Genomic DNA, 12070 nt, shown 5'->3' with positions numbered 1-12070 from the left:
AGGTTGTTGGTTTGAACTGCTTTGTAAATTTTCTCGTGTTCTCCATCAAAGGCTTTTGAATAAGGCCCAGCAGGAGTAATAGACTATTGCACTGAAGTTCTTCTTGTGCATTTCACAAAGGCATCTGTTTGGCTATTGCGGAAAACAGGATATTGACTACATTGGCATTTGATGTTATCCACTCCAGGCTCTTATATTTTTCCCACTGATAATGATTTCTTATTTATTTTATTATTTATAATCAAATTATTTATTTTATTTATTTATAAAATTTATTGGCCACCCATCTAACCTCAGGATAACTCTAATTTCTAAAAAGAGTGGTATGTGGTTGTGTGCTGCATTGCAAATATAATCAATTCCAAAAGAAGAAAACTAGAGAAGATTCAAGTTCACACTGAAAACATATTGATATCATCTATCATATTTACAATCAGCCAACAATAGAGGGAATTTAGTAAAAGTAATACTGATGTATTCCCATAATCTGAAGTAAAACACATGCTTACAAAGCAAATCATCTCTCTCAATTGTTCTGTTCTTGCTGGTTTTTCTAAAGACCATTATAGATTCAGCTCAGTTTGAAATATGCTTCTTGTCTCTTGGAAAAAGATTTATTCACATCCTGATCTTTCAGAACACATTCTTTAGAAGGATAATTGATTTATCTCTTTTATTTTCAGAGAATCTCAGGCTAGTCAATGGCACAAATCGCTGCAGTGGAAGAGTAGAGATTCGAACACCAGGAAGTGATGAATGGGGGACAGTCTGTGACCGGACTTGGGACTTAAAAGATGTAGAAATTGTGTGCAGGCAATTAGGCTGTGGAAGTGCTGGATCGGCTCCAAAAGGTGCTCATTTTGGGCGTGGATCAGGCCGCATCTGGATGGATGATGTCAATTGTGAAGGCACAGAAAATTCCCTTCAAGAATGCAGAGCAAATACCCGGGGGACAAACAACTGTGTTCATGATCAGGATGCAAGTGTTATTTGTTCAGGTAATTTATGGTGGCAAAGCTGTTATTTGTGATCATTTTTTGCATTAGCGCCTAAGTCTTCATAGCATGTGACTTTATTAAACATATTAAAAGTGGGTAAACCAATACCAGTGGAGATCTGTGTGACATGACATATAGGACCTTCCAGATATACAGTAACTATTGTGTATAAACATCTAAATTGTGGCATTCTTTTAGAAATACTATTTGGGGCATACTTCAGAAGAAGTTCTGGCTCTCATTGTCATCAGCCTGACCCCAGTCACCCTATGGATTAGCACTCTCCATGCCCCTCTGTTTTGCACTACTTCCTTTAGATCCACCATGGTCATCCTTTATAGTGTTATCCTTTATAGTGTCCAGCCAGCAAATACTAGGATTTCCCCTTCTCCTTTTTCTGCTGATCACTTCCAGCATGATTGACTTTTCAAGTGAATCAGCTCACATGACATGGCCAAAATATCACTTGAAGCATCGGTTTGGTGATCTTGGCTTCTAGTGATATATTTGGTGAGGTTCAGTCTAGGGCTTTTTTGTTTGATATTTTTGTAGTCCATTGTCTATTGTGTTTTGTGGACATTAATGTTCACATTTTGAGAGAGGAGTGAAGGAAACCATTTATGCCAAAGGAGAAAATCCTTTCCTCAGTAGAGGTGGAGGCCCCAGGTACAACCTGTCTCTCTTTTCATGCTGGTCTTTCATCAGTCCCCAGGAGGATTAAAACCTCTTCAAAGGTTCACCAGGAAGTTAAGGAATCATTTCGGGCAGTGATGGCGAACCTTTTAAAGACTGAGTGCTCAAAAACCGCCCTGCCCCTGGTCCGCCCCTGCTGTGCTCCCCACTCTGCCTGCTCCACCCCTGCTCTGCCCATCCACCCACCCCCACTCTGCCCCTGCCCCACCCGCCCACAGGACTGCCCACCCAGGCAGCCCTGCAGCACCATGGTGGACCAAGCCCTCTGCCCATGCCCCACAGCACGTGATGGGGCATGAGAGCAGAGTCTTGTCCCCGCTGCCCAAGTGCCATGTCCTTGGCTGCGTTGCTCTGCGTGGGCCGCACCCAGGGGCAACTCTCCTCAGGGTGGTGTGCTGGTGAGGAGGGAACCACAGGGAAGGTGGGGCTGGGGAGACAGCAGGTATGCCCACAGAGAGGGCTCTGAGTGCCATCTCTGGCATGAATACCATATATTCACCATCACTGACCTAGGGTAAAGGATTTAGGAGTTGGAACATTTACATTCCAATGACGCTCTACCTACTCATCTAATGAGCCTATCCAGATTAGGTAAGAAATGAAACCTCCCTAGAAGATATATATGAGGTCCCCCTAACCAATTTGCTCAGACTGAAGAAACTACTTGGATAAGCAGTTAAACCAGTGGTTCTCAACCTGTGGGTCGGGACCCCATTTGGGGTCGAACGACCATTTCACGGGGGTCGCCAAACAAGGCTGTCAGCCATTTTTCCCCCCTTTTCTTTGGCCACACCCCTGGTACCCAGTGATGTATAAGTGGTTGGGGGTCATCACAACATGGGGAACTGTATTATGGGGTCGCAGCATTAGAAAGATTGAGAACCACTGAGTTAAACGTTTCAAACCAACCAGAACTCCAGTTGCCATGAGTCAATTTCCAGACAATGCTACCAGATTGACTGAGAATCTTCATCAACATACTAAGTTTTCTTTTTTCTTTTATAATATTTTATTAATTTTTTTACTTTAGCTTACTTCAACTACCACAACTTGTTTGGGGAGAATTTGTATTTGTGCTGTCTCATGCTTGGGAGGGAAGTCATCAGGAAGGTTTTTCTCAGGAGAAAGACAGAAAGCTCTATTTGTAGGCTTGAGTGGGTTGAAAGCCTTAAGACACACTATTTAATTTGTATTAAATCTGTTTATTATGTAGACACTTTCACCCTCAATGTGGCGAAGATAAGATTAGAAGATGGTCCAAATTCCTGTGCAGGGCGGGTTGAAGTCTATCACCAACAGCAATGGGGAACTGTGTGTGATGATGGATGGGGCCTTCAAGATGTAGCAGTGGTGTGTAGGCAACTAAAGTGTGGCATTCCTTTGGAATCCCTGTCTGGGGCACACTTTGGAAGAGGTTCTGGCCCTATTTTTCTGGATGATGTGAACTGCACTGGGACAGAAATGTCAATCAAAGAATGCCGAGGACGTTCTGTAGGAGAGCATGACTGTGATCATGCAGAAGATGCTGGTGCAATTTGCTCAGGTAACTTTCAGATGGGGGAAATTGCAAATTAAATACAAATGTTTATAGCCTGATGTTTAATATTGTGCATGTATGTATAATTTCAATTTGGAATAAAGGAAGGGTCTGCTTTTAAAATCCTTTATATATTCCAGAGATGTATTTACCCTGAAATGCACAATCAAAAATATGGAGAATAGAAAGCAATATAGAAGGATGAACTAGAGCTAAAACAACTTATACATCTTTGTTTCCTACAGCTGTTCAGTTTGTTATTGCACATTCTTCTTTAAAGAACACAATAGTTCTTCTGCACTAAAATACCTGCCCAGAAATTTAAAGCAATTTAAATGTAACTACAGGTTTTCCATTACCTACAAAAGGTCATAAATTTCCCCACAAGGACATAAGGACATAAGGGAAGCATTCTCGGCTTCAAAGCAAATCTATGACATCTTGATGCCTTAGCTGCATCTCTACAAAATTACTATTGAACTGTAATTGTTTGTGGGATAGAAGGACCTAATTAAATAAATGGAGACTAATAGTGTAAATGATTAATAGCCTAATCATCATGTAGTTCAAGTTAATTAAAATGGAACTTAATGTGTTTTGTTCTATCCCCATCCAATTCTTGATCTTTAGCAATGCAAGTCTAGTCCTTTCCCCCCCAAAAAACGTTTTGCACTATTGTTCAAAAGTATTTTATAAATGTTCCTTCCCTCTCACTACCTCCAATTAGTCTGCTATCACCTAATGTTGCTCTAAATATAGTGCAACAAATCAGTAAACTATTTTATTAACATCTTCCAACTTGGATTTTAAATATATTTAAGAAACTATATCATGTGCTTTTTGCTTGATGAAATGTTTTGAGTATTAATTTCCAATTTGTAATTGAATAATGAATTACCGGTAGGTGAATTTATATGAAATAATCAAAGCCCTTCCTTACAAAACTATGCCAACCATGGAAGAAGTCTTTTTCACTATATAATAAGTCACTATGTAGTAAAATTAGAAAATTCAACAGCCTTAGAGAGATAAAGTTTGTCAGCTTTACAGGGTAGACCAGACTAAGAAACAATGCCATATAAACCAGAATTATTTATAGTAAAGCTTTAGTAGCAGAATCTGCAATCTGCTTCTCTCCTCCTTCTCTCCCTCCCTTTATCTTTGGATGAACCAGGGAGGGGCTTCTCTGAGACATTAACTCAAGTTATTTCCTTGGCTCAAGCTGAAGTTCCACTTTCCTATCATTTTGGTAGCAGCCTTTTCTTCTATCCTTTAAGGCAGGGCTTTTCAACCTTTTCACCCATTGTACCGCTTTTAGGATAAAGCAATATCAGAGTACCACCAGTCGCCCAGCAAGGTGTCAAAAACTTGATGACCCCCCCCAAAAAGGGAAAAAATGATAAAGTACAGGTAGTTCTCGACTTACAACAATTCGCTTAGTGACTGTTCAAAGTTACAACGGCAGTGAAAAAAGTGACATAACCATTTTTCACACTTATGACTGTTGCAACATCCCCAGGGTCATGTGATCACCTTTTGCAACTTTTTGACAAATGAAGTGAATGGCCAGGGGGGCGTGACCAGCTCATCACTCAGGTTGCAGGGTACCTGTGAGGGGAGAGGGTAGGGGGTATTGGGGGGATCCGAGGGTCTCTGGTGGAGGGGTGGGACAGGCATGGGAGCCGTCCCTCCCTCCTTCCCTCTCTCCCATTGTCCCTTCCTTTCTTCTTTCCTTCCTTCCCTCCCTCTTTATCTTTTCCTCCTTCCCTCCCTCCCTTCCATTGTCCCTCCCTCATTGTCCTTTCCTTCTTTCCTTCATTCCTTTCCTGTTTGTTCCTTCCTTCTTTCCCTCCCTCCCATTGTCCCTTCCTTCCCTCTCTCCCTCCTATTGTCCCTTCCTTCCTTCTTTCCTTCCCTCTTTGTGTCTTCCTCCTTCCCTTCCTCCCATCCATTGTCCCTCCCTCCCTCATTGTCCCTTCCTTCCTTCCTTCCTTCCTTCCTTCCTTCCTTCCTTCCTTCCTTCCTTCCTTCCTTCCTTCCTTCCTTCCTTCCCTTTATTCCTTCCTTCCTTCCTTCCCTCCCTCCCTTCCATTGCTCCTTCCTTCCTTCCTTCCCTCCGTTTGTCCCTTTCTTCCTTCCCCTCTCCGTCCCTTCCTTCCTCTCCCCCTCTGTGCCCAGGTAGGGACAAGGGGAGGGGGACAGGCTGCCAGCGTGGCTGGTGGCTGTGCTGCCGGTAGCCGTGGCGACATGCCAAACCTGCCTTGCATGCACAGAGGAAGAGGCAGAGGTAGAAGAGAGCTCTGCCCAGCTTACTTGCTCGTGCTTCGCTGGAAAACATGCTGTTTGCTAATTTAGCAGAAGCGCCAGGATCAGCTACAGCTGACTTGCGCTTCTGCTAAATTAGCAAGCAGCATGTTTTCCAGCAAAGCGCTAGCAAGTGAGCTGGGCAGGAGCCCAGGAGAGCAGCTACAGCTGATCTGCGCTTCTGGGCTGCTCTGCAGAAGCACGGATCAGCTGTAGCTGCACGCCCCGATCTTGCCCAGCTTGCTTGCTTGTGCGAGCAAGAGGGCAGGGGCGTGGAATCGGCATTTCTGAGCACATGCCGATTCGTGCCCCTTCATTCTTCTGAATGAAGAATTTTAGGGGGTGTGGAAAGCGAGACAGACTTAGGGCTGTATTAAGACCATAGATGTAAGGAGAGTGGGAGGCAAATTCGGAGTGGAGCAGAAAACACGGGGGAAGGCATTAGGAAATAAGCACCAAGGTACAAGGTGTCTTGCAAGGGATTCCTGAGTGTTCTGTAATTGTTTTTCCTCTCTCCTCTGCACGAGAAAAGCTTTTGCAGCATAAATCTGAAACCAGGTATTCCTGTCAGGTGGCGCAGGAGCTCCTTGGGAGAGGCGAGGACAAGCTTGGTGTTTCCTCTCTCCCAATCCCCCTCCTCTTCTTCACCCCCTTCCCCAGCCTGCCTGCAATCTTAGCTCGCGGCTCCGTGGCTTTTTTTTTCCTAGCCTAGCCAAGCTTTCTTCTGCCCGCCCTGCTCCTGGGAGCAGGAGTGACGAGGAGGTACGGCAAAAACACATGAAGGTGAGAAGTAAGAAAAAACATGGAGTTCCAGCCAGCAGAGGCTTGGCAGCCCGGCTGCTGAGGAACAGGAGAGCGCAAAGCCAAGGAGAAGAAGGTGGCTGATTCCTCCTTTTCTCCACCCCTTCCCCTGGGTTTGTGGGGGAGTTTCTCATCTCCAACGCTGATAGGTGCTCTTTCCAGCCCTCTGGGAGCTTTCTCACCCCCTTTGCTTCTCCCCCCGCTTTTGTGAGGATTGTGGCGCCCTTGAGGAGCTGATCATGCTTTGAACCTTAGGAGAGGAGAAGAGTCCCTTCCTCCTTCCCTCCCTCTCTCCCTGTTAAGCCCCCACGGGCTCGTTGTGAATGGGCGGGGAGAAGGGTCGAGGATGACGTGTGGGGCAGCAAAGGAGACCAGCGGCCGGCACCGTTCTACCTGGCAGCTTGAGTGTTGGCTCCATGGGCATCCCAACCAACAGCTGAGCGGCTCTGACTTCTGGCTGCCAAACAGCTGAGTCCTCCGGGAGGCAACGTGAGGGCCCTGAGGAGTATCGCAAGCTTGCAGGGGGGGAAGGAAAAGAAGACAGAAGAGAGTGAGGCCGCAACAGAGACAGAGAGAGAGAGAAGGGGGAAAAGAAGGGGCAATTGTGATGTTGGCATTCAGGGCCGTGATGAGCGGTCTCAAACCCCTTCCTGCCGAGGGAGTGGATGGCTCTGTCTCCTATCAGGCTAGCACTTGTTGTGAAGTAAGAAGAGGGAGGGGAAGGACGATATGGATCCCACTGACTTGCGTGCACGAAAAGAAGTCAATCCGGTTGCTGCACAATGAGTCCCTGGGGAGAGTGGGGCTTTGCTCTGCGCCTGCGCTCTTCACACGCCCCCTGCAGGGCACATTCAGTAGGGTTCATGGAGGCTGCCGCCAAGCAGCATTTTTTCCACAAAAAGTGAGCTGGGAAGGAACGCAGCGGGGGGAGGAAGGTGATGCTGCAGGGGGGAGGGAGGCGACCATGTACCACCAGCCAGGTGGTCGCGTACCACCGGTGGTATGCGTACCACCCATGCCTATTTTCAATGAGATACACTGAGACAGGAAGATTATTTAATTACAATTTATCAGAATGTTCAGATAAAACGGATTCTTCTGATTCAAAGAGGGAACCCAGATCCTTAGTATACATTTTATTTTATAGCTAACACATCAAAGAAAATGCAAGAGAAAAGTTGATTGGACAGGATAAAAGTAGCCTCCTCTTTGTATAGGAAATCAGCTACATGTAGTCAAATATGCTGCATGCATGTCCATTTAAATGAGGTTTTATGACAGGAGGGGCATAACATTTAAGATGTTAGCAAAGAAAAGATTATCTGGAGTTCAGGAAAAGACAAACCAGATACCAATTAGCACTAACAAACTTTTTCTTATCAGGAGATAGACTCCAACCATCCCTTCTATAGTTTATCTTTTCAGTTTAGGAATGTTAGAAGCTATCAATCAATCAATCCATACAGCAAGAGGGTAACAAGTTTCCAGTCTGTAATGGTTTGTAAAGTCTTATCATCATTTTAAAACAGAGAAAAATAATTTAAATTAAAATACAAACTAACTATGTTAGTTTAAAATATTACAAAATCCATGTCATGCACCCTTCAGGGGTTAAGTTAATTGAAGGGGTTAAATTAATTGAAGAGGTTAGGTTAACTGAAGAAGGATCAAATAGTATAGGGTTACCTACTTGAGCAGGGAGTTGGAGTAGAAGAGCTCCAAGGTTTCTTCCAACTTTGTTATTCTGTTAAACTCATACTTAGAATGCTAGAGAGGAAAACAAATATTTCCAAAATATTAACTGTGCCTGAAATGATCTCAAATTGAGCACTACGACACACCATCCCAGCTGGGAAGATCGACTTAACTCTCTTTTGTTTTCTAGGTCCCCTGAAAGTAAGATTAGCAAATGGCCCCAATGCCTGTGCTGGACGAGTAGAGTTGAATTATAATGGCTCCTGGGTCTCTATTGGAGATTCAGATTGGAGTCTTAATGAAGCCAGAGTGATATGTCAACAACTGGGCTGTGGTGCAGCATTGTCTGTCTCCAAGGGCAATGAATATGGCAAGAGCACTGGCCCAGCGTTTCTGGATAATATGAAATGTAAAGGAACGGAATCATCCCTTGCTGAGTGCCAAGCTGCAGCCACAAGTTCCAAGAAGTGCATCTGTGGCTCCTATGCAGGAGCCGTATGTGAAGGACAGTCAGGTATATATCCTGTCCAAATTTTAGGAATTATGATCAGGAAGGGAATAATACTGAGCTCTCTTACTGTTGACTTTTCTTCTTGCCCACTTTCCAGGCTCAGGCACAACTACTGCAGTCATTTTGAGCCTAGTGATTATTGTTTTACTCATTGGCGTTTTATTGTTTTACCTGTGGAAAAAAGGAGTGAAATTATCTGCACTAAATCCTTTCACCCAGAGACGAGGTAAGAACTTAACAATAGTTTTACAACACTTGACCACTTGGCAGGTTACCCCAGATTTATTTGCTTATTACTCATTATTTGCAGAATAGCTGACAAAGTCCGCTCCTTTAGAAGTTATATTAGCTAGTGACCAGTAGACAGCACTATATGTTTTGTCCTCATTGGACATTTTCTGGTGTAGGCATCCTCCATATTAGATGTTTTTTATTCAACCCTTTAATGAGATTTGAATCCACAGGCCTTGGCGAATTCCTATTTCTGAACAGTCCCAATAAGGATGAATCTGCTCACATAATTCCTCCTATTGGTCACTAGCTAATATAACATCTGAAGCTATATAAACCGTGCCCCATGGTCTTTAAAGAAAGGCAGTCTGAAGTCACATGAAGTCTCTAATATGAGAATGTGAGGGGGGAAAATGGAAGCATACATGCATAGTTTCTAATAGCTGACTCCAAATAATAATTTGTTACTTCGATTGATACATTTCCTCTTGATCTGGATAAATTGTTTTAGATCCAGATTGCTATCTGGCGAAGCATGCACTAGCATTCTCTATTATGCTTCTATTGTCTCTATTATGCTTCAAATAATTATTGGCATAAAAATTCTATATAGCCTTAAATCCATATTGTAATCCAGATTATTCTTAACCATCACAATAATGTATTTCTTTCTCTGTAAAAATATTTGATTGGATCCTTACTTATCTACTTACACACTTATTTGTGCACATTTTTAAAGTTTTCTTTGAAGCAATATAAAATCAAGTGGCCGTTATCTTCTGACATTTCTTTTACTTCCCCGACAAGCCCAAAATCTTAGAATTGCCCTATTCTGCTTTGTTTCTGAACTCTACTATGTGATCAAAGGAATTCTAGGGGAAAAGGCTTTGTAAACATGGATTAGGAACTGCATGTCTTCCAACTTCTTGGATTGCTGACCCTCTGGAAGGTTATGCACAGAATGGAGATCAGGAAAAGCTCATTCTCAGAGCTTTTCTCATTCTCTCCCTGCTTTAACATTCACAGTTTCAGAAGATGACATCTGTTTCTTTGCTCCAGCCAATTACAAACATAAGAGTGATGGTCATTAAGTAGGTCACCCTACTTTACAACTTTTTTACAGTAACGTACAGAAAGTGCCACAGTTATTAAACAAACACTGTGGTCATTAAAGTAACCCACTGTTTGTTACAGGGTGTTTCCAGCAGAAACATTGTAAATCGTGGTCATATGACAATGGAATGCTTCAAATGGTTCAGTATTAAAAGATGTGAAGAAACATATAGAAGAAAAGAAGATACAATCAAAATAGAAGCTGGGTGTAACACTTTTCTTTCTTCTTGCAGAGCCCTTCATGGAAAACATCAGTGTTGGGTCAAATATGGTCAATGGCCTTCGAGAAATGTATAGCCGGGGAAGAGAACAAATCACCTCTGAGGGGGACGCTGAAGGTGACACAATCTGCCTCGTGAAAGCCCCATCTGATCCTTCAGCAAACAGTACTGACTGACAGACTGGGAAGGGACAAAAGCTTAAGAGCTAGAGAAACAGAAGCATCTGTCAGAAACAGGTCATTCTGTGATCCATCCACAGGAGGTCATAATCATGTCACCAGTTCTCATGTTGTTAGCATGAATGTTTAGAGACCTGACTTTTTTTGCTGGCATCCCTTGGATTGATTATACAACAATCCTCACTACCCCAGAAATTGAAGTAATTAGGCAAGGATTGAAGACAACATGGATATACTTAGAGTTATCCATGATACTAATGTTCTTACAAGATGGGGCTTTGGGAAATTGCTTTCAAATTCCTTATTTTCATTATTGTTGATTATAGGCAACAACATTTGATTTAATATTCCCACTAGAACCATCACAGATCATACTTGCTGCATATTAAAAAGTAAGATCCAGAAATTATGCTTCCATTCCCTAGTACAATAATAAAAAGCCAACATTCAAACAGGATGAAGTGCCTCTCAGTGTAAAAAATATCTTGTATAGTACAGATCTTGTATAAGGTGTAGACAAATCCTTTATCACACATTTGAATAAATTTCCCTGTAAACTTGGATCAAAATATAAGCAGAGTTGAACTAACTGAGCTTTAAGGTTTAGACAATTCCTGAACCATATTAGGATAAACAGGTCAACCTGAACTGGATCCATCTTGGAATAAGGGTGTGCACAACTTTCTTATTTTCCATCAAAAATTTCTTTGTATTTTTTTTTAACGCTGGACAAGGCACATTTGTTGTTTACAACTTTCTTAAAATTCCTTTTCTAAACTTATCATTTGGGTATATTTTTTCTAAATTTTAAACATCAGGCTTTTTTTTTTTTACATCAAACTACTCCAAATACATCAGCTATCTTAGTGGTAGAATCTTGCTAACCTAAAGGTAAATCAGTTGGATGAAAAACTACCAGGAAATCTCAATGATGTAGGCTAAACTGGGAACATCCCTAAAGACAGCAATAAGAAACCATTTCAGTATTACTATTAAAAACAACAACATTGACTTATCCATGTTGTCATCAGAAGCCAAGCTCATCTTTGGGGAGATTGCATTTTTCTCCCCTCAAATGGGCATTTTTGAATATATTATTTCAAAATATCTCCTTTTTATTCATTTTTTAGGGGAGGAGACAGTGGGAAGCTGCACCAGAGGCCATTTTTGCAAATAGTATCAGTTATACCCCTTAAAATCTATACAGATTTTTTTTCCCCATTCCATGTATGTCTATCTGAAATTTCACTCCCATTTATAATTTTGCCTACTTTAATCTTTGGTCTAATGGGGGAAATAGTTTAGTTGCTTATGGTGATCTAGATAAATTGAATTTTATATTTAAAGCTAAATTGCATAGATATTTGTTATGTAACTTCATTCTGAGCATTTCTACTTGGAGCAATCTGTATAACCAAGATTTCTTGTTGTATAAAAAATACATTATTGGGGGAAACTAATAAACATAAAATCAAAGAAAAAGGGGGTGTTGCCCATCAAAGAGCTGTGAATATCCTAATTAAGAAGGAAGGTGTGCAAAGAGAAAGAAGATTTTAACCAACAGGATATGCACAAGATACAGGTTTGAAGGGAAGATGAGGGACATGTTCCTTCTATCTATTTAAAGATCACTACTGTGAAACCAGGAATTTTAATTTGAAACTCAGTGGCTATCTTGTAATAAATTCTTTTTTATAATATGGAAAAGTTATAATTAAGATGTAATGTAGCTAATGAAATCCTTTTAGCCATCCAAAAGTTTGTCTCAAAAAAAATGGTGTACAACT

General features: G+C 41.9%; 1 protein-coding gene across 1 annotated transcript in view; it reads left to right on the top strand.

The window, feature by feature from the left end:
- The window catches only part of LOC120309752 (deleted in malignant brain tumors 1 protein-like), a 35837-nt gene extending 24072 nt beyond the window's left edge, over nucleotides 1-11765 (top strand). Inside the window, exons 9-13 of the mRNA XM_039347281.1 lie at nucleotides 684-998; nucleotides 2905-3234; nucleotides 8219-8542; nucleotides 8637-8765; nucleotides 10117-11765. Of these exons, the coding sequence (XP_039203215.1) occupies nucleotides 684-998; nucleotides 2905-3234; nucleotides 8219-8542; nucleotides 8637-8765; nucleotides 10117-10280 (1262 nt within the window). The 3' untranslated portion in view covers nucleotides 10281-11765. The remainder of the gene's footprint in view (nucleotides 1-683; nucleotides 999-2904; nucleotides 3235-8218; nucleotides 8543-8636; nucleotides 8766-10116) is intronic.
- Nucleotides 11766-12070: the final 305 nt, after the last annotated feature.

This window comes from Crotalus tigris, unplaced genomic scaffold, assembly GCF_016545835.1.
Source record: "Crotalus tigris isolate CLP2741 ecotype Arizona unplaced genomic scaffold, ASM1654583v1 scf7180000018058.1502924, whole genome shotgun sequence".
Lineage (NCBI taxonomy): Eukaryota > Metazoa > Chordata > Lepidosauria > Squamata > Viperidae > Crotalus > Crotalus tigris.
The sequence above is the reverse complement of the archived record's forward strand: the minus strand, read 5'-3'. Positions and strand labels throughout refer to the sequence as shown.